We start from the raw sequence: 23,240 nt of genomic DNA, 5'->3' as shown, positions 1-23,240 counted from the left end.
TTTTGTTCAAAACTATCGTGCGTCGCTTCGCTTCTGAAAGCTCTGTTTGTATTTTCTTTCAATTTGGTTTGTTTGGGGTCCCAGAAGGAGTCAGTCAGGCCACATACAAATGACCGTGGGAGGACCAATCATTTACTGGAAACTGCACAAGATTCAATTCAAAGGGCATTTCCAACGGTAATCTGAGAAGTCAGTGTAGAAGTAGTAAATCTTCCCCTTTACAGTTTCCATTAAAAATAGTGGCTTCGATAATGTTTCGGTGGATTGATATTTCTCAACAGAATAATCATAGCTCCAACCTTCAACATCAAAATACTGTCCTGGTAATTCAAGCAAGTTAAGAAAAGTTAAGTCCAATATGCTGCAGTTGATTGAATTTGGAATCTTCATCAAACAACAAAGACATAGCTGTTGTTATTATTATCAGTTGAGAGATTTTTAGCTCGAGGCACAAGATTCTAACGTACGCCCTCTTGACCCTTAAACAAATTAAAGCCGATGAACGGTCACAACGCAGTAATTGATACCCTGCTTTTGAAGAGGACGATAGTAAAGTGTTCCTCAACCCTTTTTGGGAGAAGGGGTCCTAATTCGCTTTGCTGTGCTCGAGGATTGCAGAAAAAGAAGGTAAAAAGCGGAAATTACAACTTTGCCGAGAACGAACCGAGCAACCGAACGATCTGGTGGCACTTAATGAACCGCAGATCTAGAACCGCCTGGATTGGCGATGGGTCGGCCTAACGGGCAACGGTCGTGGCCCCGAGCGGATGCCCTATACCATGACGAACCTATACCCCCGGCCCCGGCGTAATGATTAGGTACGCCAGCGCCGGTGTCGGTGGAAAGCTTCCAAAATTTGCCTTTTCGATTCAATCGAACCATTCTGTTTTTTTCTCTCTCTCGTTTCGTTTCCTCTCAAAGACGCCCCGAAGATGCTTCTTTGACCACAAAAGGTTCAAAGACGGCTCCCGAACCCAGAACCCAAAACGGTCGGCGAAGCATGTGATTTAACGGTCACCACAACACCAAGTCATTTCGTTTGATTTTCTAACATTTCCTACGCCGCCCCCGGTCGAAGTCACCACGAAACGCCCGCATGCCAAAAAAAAGGTCGATCGGAAATCACATCGGAAAGGCTGGAGAATGATTTCTTTTTTGGTTGCTTTTGGCCAGTGCAAAAAAACGGACAAAACGGTTCACGTGTTGGTCACTGGCCCATTGGGAGGTTGGAACACTGGTCCTGCCATCACCGTAGCACATTAACAGCCATTTCCCGTCCCGGAGTCCTGTTGCGGACCCGCTCAACTTTACGTTGGGTACGAGCTTTAATGTCCCAAAGCCTACACTCCTTGCAGGCGTAGTAGTTAAGCGCTGCTAATGACCGTGCGGTTCGCATTTTATCTCCACCCGGGACTGTGCATAGATTAAGTTTCCGTAAAACTGCACCTCACACACAGCACACACGGAATCGCAACCCAGATGCGGATCGGTTGACGACTGGTTGGGTGCACGGCAAGCCGTTTGCTACTGCACCGCCGTCCCCGCCAAGTTCAACCGAAGGTTGGTTCACCTCCCGGTGGACGCTTTCGTCGCCTACGGCCAGCCGTGTGCCTCGAGGGGCCCACTGGTCACCGGTCGCCACCGCCAAAACCGCACATACACCGTACGCGGTGCTTCACGTGGCGTTCGGGCCAACTGCACTTGGCGGGTCCTGTTTCGGCGGGTCCGGTCCGGATATGCGGCCCGGTACCCGGTGGTGTTGCACGTTGCCGAGGCTGGTGTGATTGATGGTCGAGCAAACGATCGTGGCAACCGAGGCCGGGTGGAATGCTTTCGGAGGAGCGTTTCGCTTTCGATTCGTTCGAAAAAAGGCGCAAAGTGAGCCACAGGCGCACCGAGGCCCCCCAAACCCCCCGCCAGAACCGGTTATGACCTCAGTGTACGATTCTGCATCAGTGCACCACGCCACTGGCCACTGGCTGGCTGGCGGCGGTGGAGCATAATCGAGAAACGGCCAGCAACGTGAGCAATGGATAATGGCATCTCGCGCAGCAAAACGGTGAGCGCGTCGAGAAAGAGAAAAACTCTCCGCCAGACTCCGTTAAACCTGTCCGGTGGGGCGGGCTTCGAAGGCGGGGGCCACGGTGAAATTCAGGGTTAATGATTTATGCCCTCCCCGCTGGAGCCATTCGGAAAGTTCGTGTGCTGCGGCGGCCAATATTTTGACCCTTCCGCATCGGGGGGGGCGGTGCAGGTCTAATGATAGGGTTCTGAGGAGAGTTGTCCTAGACCAAGACCGCTTCATTGAGCACCGAATTCATTCACCAAACCAAACCGTCCGTCGGATACGCTTAAAACGGAATTAACCCTCGGAATGTTTGGGGGCCGATGCCGTTCGTCGCTTGCACTAACGTTGAAGTCTTTCGTTCTCGGCGAAGCAAAAGCAGTGCTTTTGAGGCGACTTTTTTGCTCGTAGCCTTATTTAAATCGCACAGAAGTAGAGTCACGGACTTCGGACACCCTCCCCCCTACCCCCTCGCACGGGCTCGTGTCCTCGCCGTTGTGGTCTCTATTCCGCTGCCACGTTTCTGCGCTCGGAACCAAAAGTGCAGCGATTCGGTTCCGTTTTATTTTTCTTTCTCCTTCCTCTCGTTCGCTCTTTCCTCCTTTTAATTTCACGTCCACGCCGTGCACGACATTGGCCCCGGCTAATGGTCATGTCCAAAGAAGGAAGAAAAGCAAATCGCGGATCGCCCGCCGCAAGGGAGCTCCGCCAAATCGCTTGGCGCAAAACCCAACCCAGCCCAAACCGACCGACGACGACGGCGGCCGGTTGTAGGTGAGCGTGGGACCAGCGGGCATGGCCGGAGCAGGAGCAGCGGAAGCTGGTTTTTGTTTTGTGCCCACTTGCTTTGCTTCCTCATCCTTGCCCAGCCCGCCCGTCCGCCCGTTGCCGTTGTTGCCAAATGGAGAGAGAAACTTTCTCCTGGGCGCGAGCGAGCGCGCGCCCGTGCGGCAGGTTTCGCGCGCGGCCGATCGATGCCGATTTGCGAATACATATTTTTGACACGCTCGAAAGAATCCGCCCCAAGCTGCGCCGGGGGGGAGCGGGCGCCCCAGTGTAAAACCAGTCACCAGCTCGGCCGCGGTGCAATCGACCGACCGATTCCGGGACCTGCCCATCGATGACCTGGCCACCCGGTGGTGGTGGTAGCTACCGAGGGCCGTTACAACGACGGCAACCAACCGAAGCCTATCAGACGGAAGTGGACGGACCCCCCAGTCCCCATTACAGTGCCCATCGAAGGATATCGCCATCAACACTTACCCAACACTGACCGCACCCAACAGCACTGTGCGCGTAGCCGAAGCTCACCTCGGAAGCGATCGGTCCCGATGAGGAATGGAATCGATCGATCAAGAAAAGCTTCATCGAGCCGTTTATTTTAGTTCTCAAACTCTGAACCCCGAACCGACCCCACTTTCGGTGTGTTATGCAAACGAGGTTCCTCATCGATCCTCAGGGTAATCGAATCGAAACCACGCTGCGCATTTTAGAAATCGACGAGGTGCAATGTAACGTGGGTTATAAATTGGCGCACGCACAAACCCATTCTTGCGTTTATGGCGCAAACCCTGCCGATCGGGGTCCGAAAACCTTGTCGGAAATGTAGCGCCCGCTCGAGTATGTGCTTCACCGAGGCTTCATCGCCGCCACCGAAAAACCCACGCACGCCGCACGAAGATGCTGCTGAATCACGAGCGCACGTCCGCACGGCGGCGGCCAGAATGGTCAGTGAAGCGTTTGGGGGCCGGAAATGCAACTGACTGCATCCCGAGACTTTCTTTCGGCGTGTGGCTCACGATCCGTGGAGGCTCGTGACCAACCGGCGAGGGAAAACCGCGGTGGGCGTTTGTTATTGTTTGCTTCCTTCCTTCCTCTTCGTTTCACGCGCCCCACGAAGAGCGGCCCGTTCCGTGTTACCTTTGTTGGGCACTGGAGGTAAGCTGTTTCTAATTCGCTGGCTGACTGGCTGCCGCTCCGGTTAACGGTGGTTGACCACTTTCCACGGTTTCATGCGCCATGCGTGTGACCGTGGCTCGGCACTGCCCCTGGGCACTAGGCACACACCCCGTCACCGCAGTCACCACCAATTGACCATTAATCCAATTAATTAACGCACGGAACAGGCGAGCCACCCGGGTGGGACTCGCGTCACGGAAAACTCGCTGTCGCCTGGTCACTCGGCCACTGAATATTTATTTTTGTCTGAAACTTTTTCCTTCACAAACACAAACACACTCCGCAGAGAGCCCTTTCGGTGGCTACGGGATCGACAATCGTCGTCGCACACCTGTTCCAGCTGCTGATGGTGAGGTCCTGCCGAAGAAGAACACGTACACTTGCGTAACGAACTGCAACGGAACTGGCGTTGCTCTCTCTCTCTTTCGCTCTCTTCACATTCTTTTTTTGTGGTTTTGGTAGGATCCTTTCTTACGGCGATGGCGGCGCGGCTCACATAACGCGCACGGACCTTTCGTTGTTAATTATTTCACTCATCAAAGTGTGCAGTTTTCTCCACAGTAACGGCGTCAAGCTTCACTGACTATCCACGATCATTAATGCTCATGCCGAGCAGGCTCACTTCCGTGCGTGCGTGCTCCGTGTTTCGGGGCTTCCCAGAACCTCTGCTCACTCACTATCTCTCTCTCTCTCTCTCTCTCTCTCTCTATCTCTGTGTCGCTGATCTCACAGCTGCAGTTGGCAATAATATTCATCAATTTGATCAACCCGACAACTCCACTTTGGGAAGGTTTGATAAACAGCAAAATGCAACACGGAACACAACCATACGCGATCGCGATCGGAGTCGAACTGATGATCGCGAGCCGTGAGATGACGGGCGCGAGCGGCACAAAAAGCGCGTCGCTAACCCTTTCGTGCCCAGCTCTCACGTTCCACCTGCGCGCGTGAGAGAGAGCCTCAAGCGGTGAGAGCGTAACCCTCAAGAGAGTGAGACGGCTTTTTCGCACTCTCTCGCCACGGCTCACCTGCGCTTTTCCGAACGTTCGATGAAACGATTGGAAACTTATGTTCTGCCTCCACAAAACTGCTGCCTCGAGCGAGGGGCGATCCACGTCGAGCCGAGTGCCTCATTTGAATGCGGCAACTGCAGCGCATAAGAATGCTGGTAATCGGACGAACGCATTTAGCGAACGCATTCGGAAAGCATTCTTCGGTGTGCCGAGCACAACATGCTGGAGGAATGTGCGTGAGAACATTGAGCGGTTCTGGGTGGTGCCAAAAATCCCACTTGCGATGCCGATGGTTGCTGGGCGAATGTTAATTCAGCGACTATTTCTGGCACGGTGAACCGTGGCCTTCGGCCGCCAAATGTATCACAATTGCTTACGATTGCTTGACAGTTGGATTGGATTGCTTTCTACTTTAGTTTAAGAAGATTTTTTTCGCTATATCTAGATGATTGGAGAGGGCTCAACAGTCCCTATTCTCAGACGGGTTAGTACATTTTGGAAGGTGATGTACCATTCTCATCATGAGCTGTTACCACACGGTAGAACGGTCAATAACGTATATTACGTGCAATTTATGCGCAATTTTCGCGAAGCAATTTGTTAGAAACTCCCGGATTTATGGAAGAACAAAAATTAAATTTGTGGAATAACAACAATGCCGTATTTTCCCAGATCTGGCTCCCTGTGACTTTTTCTTGTTCCCGAAGCTGAACAAGATAATACGAAAGTTTTTTAAAGCATCGAGGATTGGAAAAATACGTTAGCACAAGTGTATAATATCTAATAGGGATTTCTCTAAAGCGGACCAAATAGATATTCATGAACAAATAAAAATGTAAAAAGGCCAAGGGCCACGTATAACGCACTTTTTCATTCATCATTTATCATTTATAATGTTTCGCATCATTTATCATATACTCCACTCATTGTTTCAATTGCACGCCACAGTCCGACACATAAATTCTTGGTTCTATACTGAAGTACACACCCATGCGTCATTAGTATCGATCCTCAAATGCGTACCGCGTACCGTAAATAGAACCATCGTAGAACGGTAATCAATCTTTTAGAGCGAACCGTAATTATGAGCAACATAAATATGCGACACCCGCAACAACATGATTGCCGGCAGTTGATCGCAATCGCCATCCGCCCTGCTTAGACAGCTGCTGTGAATTCCCCGTGATGCTCTTATCCTTCCCGTAAGCTGGCTGACACAACAAGTTAAGCGAAAGACTAATGCGAAAATAATTCATTCAGACTGTAGGAGCGGGAAACAACAGATAACGGCATAGAAGCCACCCACCGTCGTATGTGTAATTCAACGCACCAGACACTGATTACACGCATTGTTGGCGCTGGTAAGTGCAGCAACATATGACAACTTTTCACCACCCCTCCCGAAACCGTCGATCCCTGTGGCACCTTCGTGTGATAGAAATGACGATGCGATCTTGATCGATCTTGCTCCTCCTGGACGACGGTGCGTTGTTAGTTTGAATGTTACAGAAGAGCCCCGGATCGGATCGGAAAGCCCCCACGAAACAGCCGACGGAACGCGTGCCGCAAAAAACATAACAACCGAAGACGCCAGCATAACAGCCGCGTGAGTGTTAGAATATGGCGTCGATCGGCGAAATGCGAAAACAATCACTTACGGCTCTTTACGCGCGGATGATGATGATGATGGCTGATGGGAATTACGTCAAGTACGATAACCGGGCACGACGATCCACGCGGCGGACGAGCTCGGAGAGAAAAGTGCGTTATATGTGAAGCCCGGTGCCCGAGAAAGTAAAGACACATAACCTGCTGCCCTGGCAGTGGCGCTTCCCGCGGTCGGCTTTCGCCCGAGAAACGCGTATGGGAAAATGGTGCATCTCCACCACACTACAGCCCTCCACTGTGGCATTTGACAACCCCGCGACCCGGGGGACTGGGACCCGGGAACCCCATTCTATTGGTTCACGATTAAATCACAACCGATCCGGATTACGCCACCCGGCCCGGAGTGCGTTCACCGCGCCGTACGCATTGACAGTTGACGCACAACCTGCTCCGGCCACGATAGGGCCTTATTTTGCATATATGCTGCATGCTGCCCGGTCGCCCGGTGACGACGATCGAGATCGATGCAAATTAGGCGGCGTGCGGCACTCTTGCGGCACTCTTGCGACTCTCGGTGCGCGACACACTTCCTTCCCACATTTCTCAAACAAGCGCGGCCCCCATGTGTGGTAACAAGACAGAGCGACAGACGGGGGCCGGGGACAACATAATCCATTTTTTGCGTCGACGATCTCGACACACCACACTTTTTATGACATGATCTTTTGTGTTTCAATCAGTTCGGGGCGCGTGGAAAGCGCGTTCCCAGGCTGGGTCAACTCCGCGAATCGACGCCGGGAGATTTCGTTTAATACTCTATTTTTTCACACCCCAACGTGGAACACACTCGGGAAAGTTGAGCTGGTAGTGGACTCCGAGTTGATACTGAGGACGACGATTTTAATTACTGGGAGTCGATCCAACTCGGGAACTACTATGGGATACTATGGAACTTGAGGTATTTAAAGTGGTGGTCGAGTTGAAGGCTCGAGACCCAGCCGATGTGTTCCACATTTTCGTAGTGTGTCTCTCTCTATGTCGCTTCGTTAACGCACCCTCAGCCATCGGGTGGGTAGGTGAGCCCAGAATATTACTCAACCAAGCCCTCAACCGCACGGTGGCCAATGAGTGATGAAACGGCCGGGGAGAAAGGTCGTAATTTTCGTCGTCTGCGTCTGCGTCTTGTGGGCTTCCAACCCCCGGCGCGGAAGGAATGCCCCACGCCGATGCGGCACGTCGGATGACGACGATTCGCCAAAGCTCAACGACGACGACGACGGCACGCCAATCGCGTTCGGCTTGCTGGTCACGAACTGGCCAGCAGAAAGATGAACCAACGGCACACAGGACCTGAGCTCTGTCGCCGGCATCGAAAGCCGACCGTCCAGCGCCAGTGCAATGATAAATTATATCATTTCGAATTCCGATTTCGATTTCAAACCGTCGATGTCGATGAACCCGCCGCTGCCGATAGAGCCTGTGGCCGGTGATTAATCGGAATATGTTGTTGTGCTGGCGGGCTGGTGACATTTGTCAGTGTTTCACTCGGATGCGATGCGAAAAAGCTGTTTTCTCCAGCCGAGGCACCCGGAGCCGATAACGGGGCGGCTCGATAAGATATTTGCATGGCGGAACGTTCGCTATTCGATGCGCTACGATGCGGCATACGGAATGAGTGTCCCCGTGTCCCCGTCTGAATAAATTTCTTTAGTTGAATCGCCTGCATGATTGGGCTCCATTTTTTACGAACGGTGGCTCTCCTATTTATTGTTCAGCAAAAGCGGTGGAAGAAACAGTCCTCACCGTGAAGGCTCATAACCGTGGTGCCCATTAAAGCGTTTGAAAGTGTCACTTGCTTCAACCAGCAACACTTTGCTTTACATTGTGGGCCGAGCCCAACGAACGACCCAAACACCTCTAACGAGCCTTTCCCCTGCGGGTGCTGGTCCAAATACGAGGCTGCCTCAAAATAGACGAAATCCCAAGCGAGGAACTCCGGGAACGCTCTCATTGACGTTTATGCAAAGAAACGTCCGATGACACCCGGCCCCGGGAGAAAGTTTGACCCATCAGCATCAGTGCTTCGACGGACGTTATCGGAAGGGCCGATTTAGAGACCTTGGCGCTCGGTACCACAGCACATTACGCCCAACCGGAGGCGCCCCGAATTATTAGTTAAACGGAAAGGTAAACGAAAGTGAAAAACCCGACACCGGGCACCGGCAGTACAAGAAATTATCATCAGTGCTCGATACGCGGAGCCTTACCCTTGTGCCGCGGGCTGGCTAGGTGAAGAAAGTGGCCAACGATCGCAGGAAAGTGTTGCGAAAGGGCCCCCAAGTAATAGGCGCGAGCGCGGGTGCCCAAAACGAACCGATTGGCCGATCTCAGGTCCAAAAAATATGGTTTCATATTTCACCGGAGATTAAACATCGAGCCGCCATCGAGTCTGTTCGGGGGAGCGGGTCCCGGAAGGAAGTTGCATCGTTGGGGCCGCCTGGACCTGCGCGGCTCAATTAGTGTGGCCGCCGCATGTGTCGGTGGCCAATCGCGGTAAATGACGCGGTGAGCTCTTCATTAAAAGCCCCCAAAGGGTGGTTTAACCGATCCGAGGACCGTATGGGAAAATCGTTGAGCGGACCGATCGAAAAGAAAGCGACAGCTCAATCGGGGAGCCAAATGGAGCCAAATTTATGGGGTGGTTCCGGTGCGGTTTGCGGTGTTGTTTTTCTGTCACATAAGTTTATGCTCCACAAGAAAATGACGGACGGCGGAACGGGAGGATCTTATGGGCGGCCAACTCGTATAAAGATCTCGGATTTAATCTGTCACAAGCGGAAAGTGTCTTGACGACTTGACTTGTAAGTGAGAAGATCTTGCAGTCTTCCTGGACAACCCCGGAGGCGCTGCGTCGAGTCAAGCTGGGACTTCGCGAAGACTGGCTCCGCGCCTACACAGGAAACCCGTGGCGGCTTCCTTATTAATGCCATCCCATTTCGCTGTCAGCTACCGTCGCTCGGAAATGATTTACCATTCCGGCTCAAGATCGTGACATCAACATAACTGTCCACCAGCCGTGCCGTTCCCCACGGCCAGCGTAGATCACCACGGACTGGCGTGGCGCGAAACTGCACCGTTTCGTGATCTGCATTTCACTATCAAGCCCCCGCACCCGGACACGACACGGCCGCGAAGATTTGGGTGTCGATACGGAGACGCTCTTTCGTTGTTTTTTTTTCTTTAATCGTAAAGGATGTAGCGGTCACCAGGAGTCACTCACCTCGTGCGATTGCTGAGCGGAATTTTTAGCAGCAGCAGCCTTACGCTCCTTGCGACATCCGCCAGCGACAGCGGTCTGTTGGGTAGTCTGCAGCTCCTTCTTCAGCTGCGCGATGCTGCGTTCCTTCGACTTCAGTTCCTCCAGCTTTGGTTGGCCGATCCGAAAATGAGTAGCGCGAAGTAGAAGAACGGAACAGAAACGGTGGATGAGAATTTAGAAGTAGGTTAACAGCCTTGCAACCGCCGGGAGCCACTTTTTCCCAGAACCTACCCTGCCCTGTGGTCGATTGACCGACTGCCCGAACCGAGCTCAAAACGGTTCTTTCACAAACCCCAACACCCATTCGCGTAATTGAAATGGAGATTTATGGAGCCACCATTGGAGGACGCAATAAACAACGCCGTGCAATGCCGGTGGTTCTCGGTTACCCCGTTGCCTGCCAGAATCTGGCTGGCTGCCGGCGAAAATTAGGCCGTGATTACGGTGCCATCATTGTAAAGCTTCTGCTGCCCGCCATCTCTTTTATGCTCATTTTAATTACCAATTAGTAGCTCGACCGAGTTGAAGTTCGATAGACACGAAACTTGACACGTCGAGTGTTGGCCATCGCAAAATTAATTATTCCAAACCCCGAGGCGCAACATTAGAAGAATGATGGCAAGAGCCCGTAAGAAGTTCCACGGCGTACCATCACGAAACTAACAGCATAGCGAAAGGCCGAAAAGATTAAGAACACTTTCCCAGGTGAGCCGTGAGGGGGTTTTTTTCGGGCGTCTGCTTACAACAAACTTCGAATGAGGACCCGGGAACCCACAATTTGCTCCACATGACTCATCATCTGCGCGCAAGGCCTGAAGCTACTTTTAAGAATTCATAATAACTGCAATCTGCGGGCGCAACCACCGACCCGGCCCAGCCAGGGAACCCATGGGAACGCCCTGGAGGATCGTTTCAAGCCTTCGTCCGTCCGTTTGCCCGGACCGGACCTCTCGACGGGTTCTTTTTTTCCTCCCTTCTTCAAACGGCAAACTGTGCGGAGGTGTGACTGACTGGCCTTGGTGGCTTCATTCAGGACACTGTCCGGCTCGACAAGTCCCTAACGTTCCGGCGAAGACGAAGCATCCTCCGGTTGTGGGGTTTGCATTGGCAAGTTCCCTCTTAATGCGCGTTCTGCACGACGTTCGTTTACGCATCGAATCTGCATTTACCATAAGCCGTATCGGTTGGACCCTGCGCAGTCGTGCAGCTCTTGACCAGCCGACCACTCCCTCAGGCTGTTCTTGGGTAGCTTTTCTGAATGAAGCCAGGGATAGCAAGATCCCATATGTAAACAATTACCGAAAGCGTAGCTCCGGGCGGTACGCCCGGTATGAATGAAACATAATTTGATCGAGCGCAACACTAAATTGTGGAGCCCACGATGCCCGAGGCAGAGCCCGGCAAATTGCACCGGCAAAAGTAATTACCGTTCACCGCAGTGTGTTGAGCTTTCTCATCGCCGGATAAGACGCTGCATTTTAGACGGAACCGTATGACCAATAGGGACACACACGAAAAAAGAGGTAATGGCGAACCCCGCCAAAGGGAAACCAATCGCGCGATATTAGGCATTCTGGTTTTCTGGTTTGGCTGCACACATTTTAAGCCGTCAAAAAAATGGTGCAGCCCCTTAATGTTGCTTCTAAGAGGATTCCCGTCTCGAGCCAGAACGGATCCACTCCGGGATTCTCTTCCCGGGAGGAAGAAACGCCTGTGAGAAAACGGGAAGACAACCGCAGACGGCCGCACCGCAGTCGAAATGTTTTACGATCGTCCGCTTAAGCTACACCGAGCGCCTTTTTTATGACTCATCGACGCATCGGCAACCCAAACATCGATGGGTCAGAGAAAAAAACCCAACGAAGAAGCAAAGGGTTTCAACCACCCGCCGTGGTGCGGATATTCACGGAAACGGACACGGTTCGAATTCCGGAGAATTTCGATCCTCGAGCTCGGCCTATTGCTTAGAGTTGGTAGGATAATTTTGAGTGTTTGACAGCGTGACACATGAAAAAAAAACCTTGCCAAACCATTAGTATTCGGGCCGCGTCGCCACAATTCTGATCCCATCGCGATCCCGTGACCCATAGATCACTTCTAGCATTCTCCAAAGCGGTCAGGGCCATGAGGACGCAACCTTTTTCCTGGTGCCCTGTGATAAATCTCACAGGCCATGTTTGGGACTCCGCTTCGAAGGTCTCCATTTATTAAAAATTTAAAACGAAATTATTCAAAAAATTCTTCGCGTATGAAGTGTCCAGTCCTTTTTTCGCTTAACATTCAATGTTTAACTGTCCCTAGAGATGATGCGGTTCGTGACTTAGATGCTGTGCTAGATTCTAGGCTTAGGTTTAAAGATCATTATGCGGAGATAGCAGCAGCAGCAGGGTACATAAAATATTAGGATATATTTTGCATTTGGCCAAGGAGCTTACTCGCGTAATGTGTTCCAAAACTCTTTACTGTGCTCTGGTTGCAGTATGAAATCGGCCATGTTAAAATGTACGTTGCCCCTTGCTTGGCATTCACCCGCTGTCACATAGGTCTTTAACATCCCAGGTCCTTTTGATGTTCAAGCTTCTCATAGTGATGCTCCCTAGCCAATGGTCCTTTGTCCGCTCCTGAGCGGGTTATAAGAAGGTGTCTTATGTCTGAGTTGGTCCTTGTCCTCTAGTCTTGATCCAGGAGGTTGTATTTCCTGAGCATATAATCGCGTCCGTATCGCCCTTCAACATGTCCATCACCCAGTGCTAGAAGGCTATCTGTTTCTTCTCTTTCTGACGTAATTGATGGCACTTTTTCATTCCTGTCCACACTTCGAAAATCGGTCCTGGTGTAAGTGATACTGAATACATTGAAACTTAGTTTAATTTAAAATAAAAACCCTAGTTGCTCCAGTTAATATTAATTAGACTTACTAATACAGAACACGTGTTGTCGCCACTTACCAGTCGCTGGATTTCGTTCTTGGCAGACTTGGAAAGTTGAGTCAACCGTAGCTCGTACAGATCACGCTGGACGCGAATATCAGCAGCTTTCCGCCGTTCAGCCTCGGAGGAAACCTGCGGGCGGCAATGTGAGCAAAGAAAGCGAAACACCGGCATTAGGCTTAGGACGGATCGAAGGTATAGAAACCGCGAGCGGAGCGAAACACCCGACATGCCGACATGGGTAAACATGGCGAGGGCGCCACCCCGGCCACCGATTGATGCATTGCGGTGCCCCGAGTTCGACCAGATTCTTGGCGCAGCCGGTGCATTTTCTGGTGCACCGCTAGATTCGCATCGAAAGTGAAAACAATACAACAATGCACAGTTCCGAAACAACGGGCGAGGGGCGGCAGGGGCCATTGCAACAGTTCCAACATCTGCATAAGTCCCGTCGCCGCAGCCGACGTATGATTTCCTTCGATTCTTCGGCGCTCGGCAGAAAGTGAAAACGCGCAGCGCACCGCTTGCCGATTTCGAGATGCATTTCAATAAGCCCGGAAAAGGAAGCCGCGGATCGGATCGGATCGGCCGGTACAATCGGGCCATAAGTCAGCCGGTCGGTCGGTCAGCCAGAGCCAGATCCGACTCCGAGGACGGGCCAACCACTCACCTTCGAAGAGCGAATGTCAGGCGCATAGATCATGCCGATCAGATTGACTAATTATGGCATTGATTTATTGAACAAGCTCGCACGCCCGCCCGCCAGTAGCTCAGGGCCCGAGGGCCACTCCAGGAAGTCCTCAACCGCCGGGATTGTTCTGTCCCTCCGAGTGGCCAAGAATGGGGAAGCCTTCACGGGCTCCACACCAGAACCGGCCGGCCCCACTTCAGCACGTGAATTATTCAGCAGCCTGCTCGCATAAGCAGCGAAATAATGAATGCACGGCCGGAGGATGGCGCAAAAGTACGAGCAACCTTCGGGTATTATGGGCAACCCCGAGCGACACCGGCGTGGAAATACGGCGTGACATTGCCGACTACCGGACGCCATAAAATTCCGATTCCGAAAAGTTTTACTTTTCAATTAAAATGTCATCAAATCCTTCAGAGTGTCAATTTATGCAAAACCAACCGTTCGATCCGGTGAATCGCCGGGCTCCAACTTCGTTCATATATGGTCCGCTCCGTCTCGGCGGGGTGCCCGTGGAATTCGCACACGTGCCATATCAGACACTGGGACACTGCAGGCTGAAGGACATCGCCCCAGTCGCACCCGGGACGGTGGGGAACCGTTTCCGGACGGTCGCCACATTGTTCGCCGGATCATTAAGTAATTCTAGACCCAACCCCCCGGCGGCCGTTCTGGCCGCCTGTAATCCGCGCGAACAGGGTGAAGGACTTTGGCAGCCGGTCGCGAAGGCCACGAAGGCCCTTACCGAATCGCAATCGGTCGCCCGCGCGCCACTTTCGGGGTGCGCACGTGATTAATGTTACTGGCCGCGCGCGCACAGACCGTTCATAAATTGAAATTATTTATGAAAAGTGATAAATAAGCTCAAACAACACTTTCTACCGTGGCGCTCAGGGAGGCCAGGCTGTCGTTGCCGGCTTCATGGGGAAAGAAAAAGAAGGTTCCTTTTTTGGCGCAATTGTGAAGTTTTGCGTATGAAAAGGAGGAAGGAGAGAGGACCGCGGGGAGGCACTGTCTCGAGCCCAGGACTCGACGGCCCGGCAGCCTCGGCGCGAGTCTGCAGTTGCATAAAATAATCAAATCAATTTATTTCCTTTTCGGGCTAGGCCGTACATCTCACGGACACCACACCGGGCACCGAGCGTAGTACCTCCCCACTGTCGCCACTTCCTGCGTGCATGTCCGTCCGGCGAGGGTCATCGGTGGTGTTTCGTAACGCGAACACCAATTTGGCGCGTAAAGCGACGGTCGTACAGATGATGAAGATATTGACCGTCCGGTTGATTACCATATCGCTGGGCGCATCGCTGGTTACCCGAATCGATTGCTCGACCCGTCTTCGCCCGACCGCCCGCCCGTGTCCGACCCCGTCGTTTAATCCTTTTTAAAGCGAACCCGATGCCGATGGACAGGATGAGGCGCGTTCGCTGAGTGAGTCCGCGATCACCCGGCGATGACATTGGGCCGAGCGCCACAGCGCGTGAGATGCAATTACGCGTCTCATGTTGCTGTTCTTTTTGCATCAACAAATTAATCAGCCGTAATTGAATACATTGTAGGTGACGCGAAAATAATCAATCACCGATTCGATTGGCGTTGGCTGGGCAGGACAGGGCCACCTATCTTTTGTCGCGTCAACCTCGTTTTAAGCTCCTATAGCGCTTAATGAGTCTTCGGTAGTCTGAGCCTGGCGCGGAATACAAACGAGATCGTCAAGCTGCTACTGTTTAATGTTGGAAGCGAACCGTCATTCAGTTGTCATCCCAACAAGTTTTCACTAGAACTTTCCTCCAAAAATGTACAAAATTTTGGTTAGGTTTCAACCGTCGTCGATTTGCGTTTGAATCGCATTCTCCGAACGTACGCAGCCCACATTTGAACCCAGCGCCGCAGCCAACTTGCGTGCGAGTTGCAGTTGCCGCGTGCGATGCGATTTGAAAATATGAACGATACTCTGGTGCGCCCTCGAACCAATCCCTTCTTCACACCGCCGTCCCCCCAGACCCCACCACTCCCCTCCACGCACCTGATATTTTTCCTCTAAGAACCTATTCGTTTCCCGCAGGGCGGATAATTCCTGGGTCAGCTTCAAAACCTCCAAGGGCTGGTGGCCGCGGGCCACTTCCGGCATGGCTGGGCCGAGCTCGTGTTCTCGGGTGCGTTTGGCCGGCAATCCTCCCGCCGCCGGTGGCAGCGTTTGAGCCGCCACGTTGCGCTTTTGGTGTTGGAGCGCTTCTTGCAGCTTCTTGCATTCGGCTTTCGTCTTTCGCAGATCGGCCTCGTTTTGGGCGCTACATTAGGAGAGAGAGAAAAAGGGGCCTTGATTAGCCTGGATTGCAGAAAAAGGACAACGTTACCCCGGACGTACCGTAGCGCACGGACGGCGTTGCGCTCCGCGGCCAAACTGCTTCGGAGATCGGACAGTTCCAGCCGCATCTGTTCGTTCTGGACCAGCAACTTCTGGACGGTGTTCGCATTCTGCGACTCGGTGACCTGTTGTTTCTTGGGCCTCGGACCCTTGCCCGCGGGTGTCCGGCTCGTGTCCGGTTTCGGCGGAATCGGTGGCTTGCTGCGTACGACCGGCGGCTTCTCACCGTGGAGCGGTGCCGGGTGGACAATCGACGCACCACCGTGATCCTTGATGTCCAGTTTGAGCCGTTTGCCGTTGGCCGTCGAAAGGTTGCCCAACGCAGACGACGATGGAGCCGCCGGAGGCTCCTGGTCCTTCAACACCGCCGCGTACGACCGCTGTTCCGATGGCACGGCCACCGCATCGCCGATCGAGGGTACCTTTTTGCGCTTCAAACTAACGGGTGGCGGGGGGCTGCCACTCCCTTCCTCACCGGCGTCCAGCTCGTTGCCCTCGGTTGGCCCACCCGTCTGGGGTTCTACGTGCGCCATTTCGTTGCTCGCTCTTGACTCTCTCGCTCTCACTCTTTCACTGCTGATACTCGGTGCTTAGGCAAAACATTTAAATTTTAATTTTAACAACACTCGACACTCAACGATCGGGATGTTTGCTCTCGTTGACGCTCCGTCCACAAACTGCCGTCCCTTCGACGGGCGAATCGATACGACGCGAATTCGCCCTTCCGGTGCTGGCTTTTGGCTGGCTGGGTGTGGTGTGTCGTTAACGGGCCCGCCACTGAATCGCCCGCGGTTAGCAAATGTAAAGAAAAACGGACGAAAAACGAACACAATGAGCATATCATCATTAACAGAAACAATATAATGGCCGGGGGGGGTGACGCTGGAACGTGGGTTATGCTTCGTAACGGCGACGCTTCATCGCACTCCGTCGATATCAGTGTCGTGTGGCCGCTGCTTTATAAAAAGTCTATAATCATGTTGTGGTGATGCCACCCTCTAAACCCCTTTTTTCAGAACATTTTGCACCTTCCCACGTAGGGCGGCGGTGTGGATAAACAGTAATCAATCTAAAATGTTTCCTGCACCCTGAAAATGAGGTCACCGCATGTGTTAAGGAATGGCTTAAAGTTACACTGGTTTTACGGTTCACTAAATCATGAAGCATCGTGCTGGACCCCTTTCTTCTCTGATTATTGATCACTACATTGACGCTCAGCATGGCGTTTCGTTAAGCCAGAATTTGCATCCACAGACATGCCCAATGTTCGGGATTTGTAACTGGGATTTCCCGGCCAACGAAGACCCAAAACACGGCACCTGCTTATTTCTGGTCCACTTGGGACTGGACTGCTAACGAATGGTGCTGGCATACAATTTTCGGCATGATGTCATGTGGACGAGCGTCACGCAAACGGCCGCCCGATTCACTAGACACGCTGGGTGTGGCCTCTCCGCCGTGGAGACAAACTTCCGACGGATTCCGGAAAATACTGAAAACTTCGTTAGAACCCGTGCAGTAAACGTGGCTTAAAGATGAGCAGCCAAACAAAGAAACAAAAACCGGGCGTCATCAAAGCATAACAGACATATGATCTGTTTATGCTGCCGTGAAGTTTAACGGTCGGCCCTACTAATCAAATCCCTAATCCTCCCCCGGTGCGTTGGTTGGTGATTGAAAAACTAGTGTTTAGAGCTCGCACGCTCGTCCACTTCCGTGAAGAGCAGCGTGGTCGGTTCGGATTGAACCGTTCGATCGGTCTCCCACTTACGGCGAGTGTTTTCGTTCCGATCTTCGGCCCATCAAACGACCCTGCGATCTCACCAACAGCAGCATAAGACGGCCCATCCGGGGCCGGCACACTGTGATGGATCCGGCCATGACTGTTTCTAGACCCTCTCTCTCTCTCTCGTTCACCCGTTCGCCGGCAAGGATCATGTTTATGCAGAGGCCGCGTGGTGAGCATTAGCCCCGCGGTGACATTGATGGTGAAAGCGAGCGCCAAAACATTGCCGTCGATATATTTATAGCCGCGTGCTGCTGCGTGTTTGTTGCTGACTCGAGTTTCGTTTCGTGCGCAAGAAAAACAAAAGTCAATACGATCGAAAATTTTCATTGACGCGACTGGCGAACCGAGTGACCCGAGCACGTGGCCGATGGAGTCATCGATCATTTGTCATTTGCTCGAGTGACAAATTGCATCCAACCAGGCAGCATGTTTAAGGCGCCATAACGATGCTTCCAAAAATTCAGAATCGACTTTAATTTTTAATTGGTTAAAGTTACAGGGTCTAGCGCACTGCGCAGTTCGCCTTGGTTCTAAGTTGTGGCACCAACCAAAAGCTAACACCTACCGTTCCGTGCGTATGATCTTGCCGAGGCATAATATTTGCTTCTTGATAAAATACCCCAAAGAGGTACGCATCCCGGATTGACTTTGCTCGATAGCCACAAACCGGCAGCATTAGGTCACCGGCTGGGTCTAAGATAAAACGATCCAAAAACGAGGTACACGTACTCTCGACAGTGATCAGGTTGCGCCATTTTAGACTCAAGTAACACTCGATACACACCACACGCAAAGTGCCGACGAGTTTAATTGCACCAGAATATGGAATATGATTTCATTCCTGTTTCATTGTGGTCAATCATCATCCGCGCACATGTGTGAAGCCGCGCACTACACACGTCAACACAAGGGCGTTAGTATTTTTGCAGTAAATTTTTGATATTTTTGGATCGCGCGTTGCTCTCCACGGATTTGTCGGACATTCTCTCTTTCTCTCTCTCTCTCTCGGCCTGCCAGTGGGAAGAAGTTTCTGGATCGTAACATTTATTACTACCTCGCCGAGAATTGCAACCGCACATCGCAGATCGCAGATCGCGGACTTACGGATTCTGCGTAAGCAGATCGTAAAGAATGTGCCTAGCTTCATTGTGCGGATGGCTAGCACCTGGCAGGTGGAATTTATTGGCCAAGAAAATGGCGCAGACCAAGGAGACGTTATGGCCTGCTTTACATGCCTCAAATAAAACAATTATCGCCAACTGTAGCCGGCAAATGCATGCTCTCCGGTTACAAGCAACAACACGCGACAGTGTTTTATGCCCCGTGCCGCTGGCTAGAAAACAATGCAACAATGAGCGACCAGGTTACATACCGAACCGAGCATAGATGCTGGACCAGCCGTTGGTCATACCAGGCACGGATACACCCAATTCAAGCGCACGACCATTCGGCCAGCCCCTTCAGACGCCAGCGAGCGAGTGGTGTATTATTGCGGAATTTAAATTAATTGGACGATTACCATGACAGATCGCCGGTTGCAGTGTTTGACCTGTGTGGTCAGCTCTACCAGCCACCTTAAAACATGAGCCAAGGAGCATCCGAACGGAAGTGCGATCGTGTCGATATTCACACCAAACACTAGAACGTTCGATCAATCTGGCACTAGAATTGATGCTCTGTTTTGAGGGTTTCCAGCACGGCGCCAGGCAAGTGGCAAGGTCTGAAATAACTTCTCCAAATTTAGAGTGGCGCGTGCTTGGTCGAAGATAAAGATGCGCCGGCACTGGACTAGGTAGTTGGTCCGGAGCGCGCCCGCATCCCGGTACGGTCGCCCCCGGCGCGGGACTGACGTAATCCGTTCTAGATTCTCGCCGTGTCATTCGTTACTCACTCGCCATCGACGCAATATCGCCGACCGCAGCTTGCCACCACACAACGCCACCGGGAATACTTTATTCGATTGTGCGATTCTAACAAATTTTTATGCTCGCACCCCAAGACGGAGGATGCTGTGTTTGTGCTTGTTGAGCAGCGAAAACTATAAACAACGCGATCAGAACCAACAGGCGACTCCCAAGTCCCAACAGATCCGACACGGCACGGTAAGGCGTGGAAAAACTGTGGGAGTCAATCGCGCCCGTAGTCGATTGACGCGTCAACCCGAGGGGATCCGAACCGAAAAAGGGCAGCTGTCCAGTGGCCCCCCACCTTATGGATGGGTTTCTAGTGAGGGTGGAAGAATGGCCGGAACTGTTGGAGCTAAACGACTCTGACCTAATCAGAACGAGGTGAAGTGCGTGTTCGAGGCTTGACTTTCCTGGACGCGGCCCTCGAAACGCGGCATGCTCCAAGGCTATAAATTGCGCCTCGTTTCTCGCCGCGTTCTTTCGAATAATTGTTTTCAAATTAACCAGCACCACCTACGAATCTGTAGCCCTCATAAAGTGATGCGTTTAGTGTACAGCGGCCACATTAATTGCCATATTTAATTGAATTCAACAGTCGAATGGTTTGTTGCGTCCTTTTTTGTCAACATCCTCACCGGGAGGTGACTATTAGAAACAAGTCGACGCACAGCATGTCGCACCTATGGTAATGAGTTAATCGACAACGAGCAATACAACCCCTATTTGTTGGCCGCTGGCCAAACGCAGAGGTTTCGACTGTCACGACGGGGTTTGGTTCACACCACACGTTTTGGGGCTAATCATTAGGGTGAAGCATATATTCCGATATACCTTTTTACACCTCTCGCAACTGGCGGTGCGTGCTGTCCGCTCGTTGGCACGGGTTTCGCTCGGACCTCCGATGTGCGTAGCCGGGTTCAATTATTTTTACACCACTCTCTCACACAACTCGACTCTGCTCTGATCCTTGGCCGCTAGTACGCCACACCACGGCGTGACAATCGTGCGTGTTCGAATGCGTTCGCTGACACACCCGAAAAATCTCACTTTTGTTGTTGGTGGTTGAAAAACAAATTTTTTTTTTTTTGCAGAACTTTCTGCTGGCGACTGTTCGTTCGGTTTTCGGGATGGCTCGAAACTAAAACAGAAAACTGTTGCAGCTATTTCGTTAAAATATAGTGTCGCGCAATGTTCGTTGCTTTTTTGCGGTTTGAGCTCACTGGATTCACTTCTTCGCCGATATCACTCACCGACCGCGCACGAGATTCGATCCGTTTCGGGTATATTTTTTTCTCTTTTCCTTTTCGTTTCGTATGCAAATTTCGTTACGACCGTTTCTACGACTTCGTTTCTCGCTTTCCACTCGCGTTTCGTTTGATATTCTTTTTTTTTTGTTGCTTTTGGGGAGAGGTCCCGGCTTCGAGAGAAGGGTTACGTTCTACGCTTACTGAGCTACTTAAATGTTAAAATTAAAATTAAATGTTGCCTAACGATCGGACGACGACTGACTGAGTGGATCCGAAACCGCGACCGGCCAACGGACCAGCCTGTGCCTGTGTTGGGACGTGCGAGAGTGTTGACGAATACCGTGTACGTGTGCGCGAGTGACACTTGCGCACTTGCGCAGCATCCCCCAAAAGCGTGCGTGCGTGGTGTTTGTGTACGCGTGTCACGGTGTGCCGTTTGCGGTGGCGGGGAATGCGTGGGAGGTGGTGTTGAGAGCGCGGTTGCGAACGCCAAATTACTCGCCAAAAGAAATTACGGACACGCAGGACCTTGTCGGCGCTACCAAGCAACCACCGCGCGTGTGTACGAGAGGATTTCCTATTTTCGTCGAAACCTTTTCTGTCGGCTGTTGTTTTGCGGCTTCCTTTTTGTGGCGATTCTTCGTAACAAAAACTGTGTGGCCGCTCACCGTGGGGCCATTTTTAAGTGTCACGTGGCGCACTCGCCGGCACCGTTCTCGGGGGACACTTATTCCATCTTTGTACAATACTCTACACTCTACGCCAGTTTGCGGGATCGGCCCCCTCGCGGCCTCGGCGTGAGTGAAACGCAACGTTTATAAAATGCTAGTCATTATCCTGACAGATCTGTCATGGTGGCCGTTTCGATCTATACATCTCACTTCCTTCGAAGGCCGCGTCTCTTCGGGTGTACTTCGATTCTGCACAAATGGATGACGGGGAACGAAACGAAGAAATAATTGCAGATTTTACCGAGCATTGGAGAAGCCGAGATTTATGACGCAAGCCATTTCTTCTGCTTAACCTTCGCGCCAGACAGGATAATCGGGACGGGTACAAAAATTGCACACTCAATCTGACGCTCCGTCCGTGACAAAGTTCACAAGCTAGGTCATGGTGGCAGATTTGCGACACGTGCGCTTATCAGGCCGGAATGCATTCGGAAGATCACTTACGCTAAAAACCTTCAACCGTACCACCTCCAAAGATTTCCTAACAAATCTTCCACAGAATTGTAAGTACGGTCTCAAGTTAACTTTTGCACTCCCGAACGATGCACTTGCACGCACTCACTTAGAAACGCAACTAAATCGTCCGTTCGCCCGGATTGCTCTACGCACTTCGCCGGATTTCCGAAACGCATAAAGGGCTCTGTTCCTTGCGCGGGATCTTTTTCACGGTTGAAGGCTATCACTGAAGTTTATTTCGGGAGGCCAGTCGCGGTTCCGCGGGTATAAATAAAATCTTCCTCTTATATGGCGCTATCTGACGATCAATTGCAGTTTTGCGTTTTGCATCCTGTTACCGAACGGGGGAGAATGAAATGGAACACGCTCCGTGCTCTTGTTTCGATCACGCATCTACTGGTGCGACAAACATGCGAGCATAAACTATTGTCTAGCGTAGAAACTAGTTTTATGGAATAATAAATAAAATTAAATACTCGATACGTTTCGATAAAATCCATTTTGAACGGTGATATCCGAATCGACCATTGGTTTGTAAAACTAGACATCAAACAAATAATTAATTTAATTAATTAATTTAATAAACATTCAAACTAAACTGCATTTGTGGTTCATTGCTCATTGCCATTGCTCTTTTAACGCAATTCACACTTTCGGCATTCAATTTCAACTCTATGCAATTTCAAATCTATGCTTCAAACTGCGAATTTTCCGTTACTTTTCGAAGCGCTCATTGGTTTCGAAAACTTGGTGAACACTTTTCCGAGATGTCAAGCAAAATTCAAAAAAAAAACAGAGCAAAGCGTTAATAAATCCAGAGCACAAAGCTGTTTGGTGATCCGCGAACCCCTAATCCTGTTGGGGGGCGATTGCCTTTTATAACAGTCGGGCTGTTGAAAAAAGCATTCAAATTGCTAGATAGCTCGTAATGAATCTTTTTGGCTTGCCTTATGGGCGGTCTACACGCTACGATGCGATAACGATGTCTGTGTAACTGACGTCTCTGGAGACGTCATTAATGTCACTGACGCAGATTTACAAATCTGAACAAACGAAACGAGCATCAATTTGTAAAAGCCGGTCTACACGCTGCGATCTGCAATGCAATATCGCCTGAAGTGACATCTCCGGAGACGTCATAAATGTCACTGCCGCGG

The 23,240-nt window shown here is 51.5% G+C and overlaps 1 protein-coding gene across 3 annotated transcripts in view; it reads right to left on the bottom strand.

Annotated features, from left to right (window-relative positions):
* Positions 1-20,988, bottom strand: part of LOC131211573 (uncharacterized) — a 73,518-nt gene extending 52,530 nt beyond the window's left edge. For 2 of the 3 annotated variants that reach the window (XM_058205090.1, XM_058205091.1), the window contains exons 1-5: positions 20,481-20,988; positions 15,954-16,730; positions 15,612-15,876; positions 12,913-13,026; positions 9,926-10,069 (exon numbers count right to left, since the gene is read on the bottom strand). In XM_058205090.1, coding sequence (XP_058061073.1) covers positions 9,926-10,069; positions 12,913-13,026; positions 15,612-15,876; positions 15,954-16,486 — 1,056 coding nt within the window. In that variant the 5' untranslated portion in view covers positions 16,487-16,730; positions 20,481-20,988. Of the gene's footprint in view, positions 1-3,985; positions 4,054-9,925; positions 10,070-12,912; positions 13,027-15,611; positions 15,877-15,953; positions 16,731-20,480 lie in introns of those variants that run through there. The other variant, XM_058205092.1, reaches the window with a different exon arrangement.
* Positions 20,989-23,240: the final 2,252 nt, after the last annotated feature.

Source organism: Anopheles bellator, chromosome 2 (genome assembly GCF_943735745.2).
Source record: "Anopheles bellator chromosome 2, idAnoBellAS_SP24_06.2, whole genome shotgun sequence".
In the NCBI taxonomy this organism is placed as follows: Eukaryota; Metazoa; Arthropoda; class Insecta; order Diptera; family Culicidae; genus Anopheles; species Anopheles bellator.
This window is presented reverse-complemented; position numbering and strand designations above follow the sequence as displayed.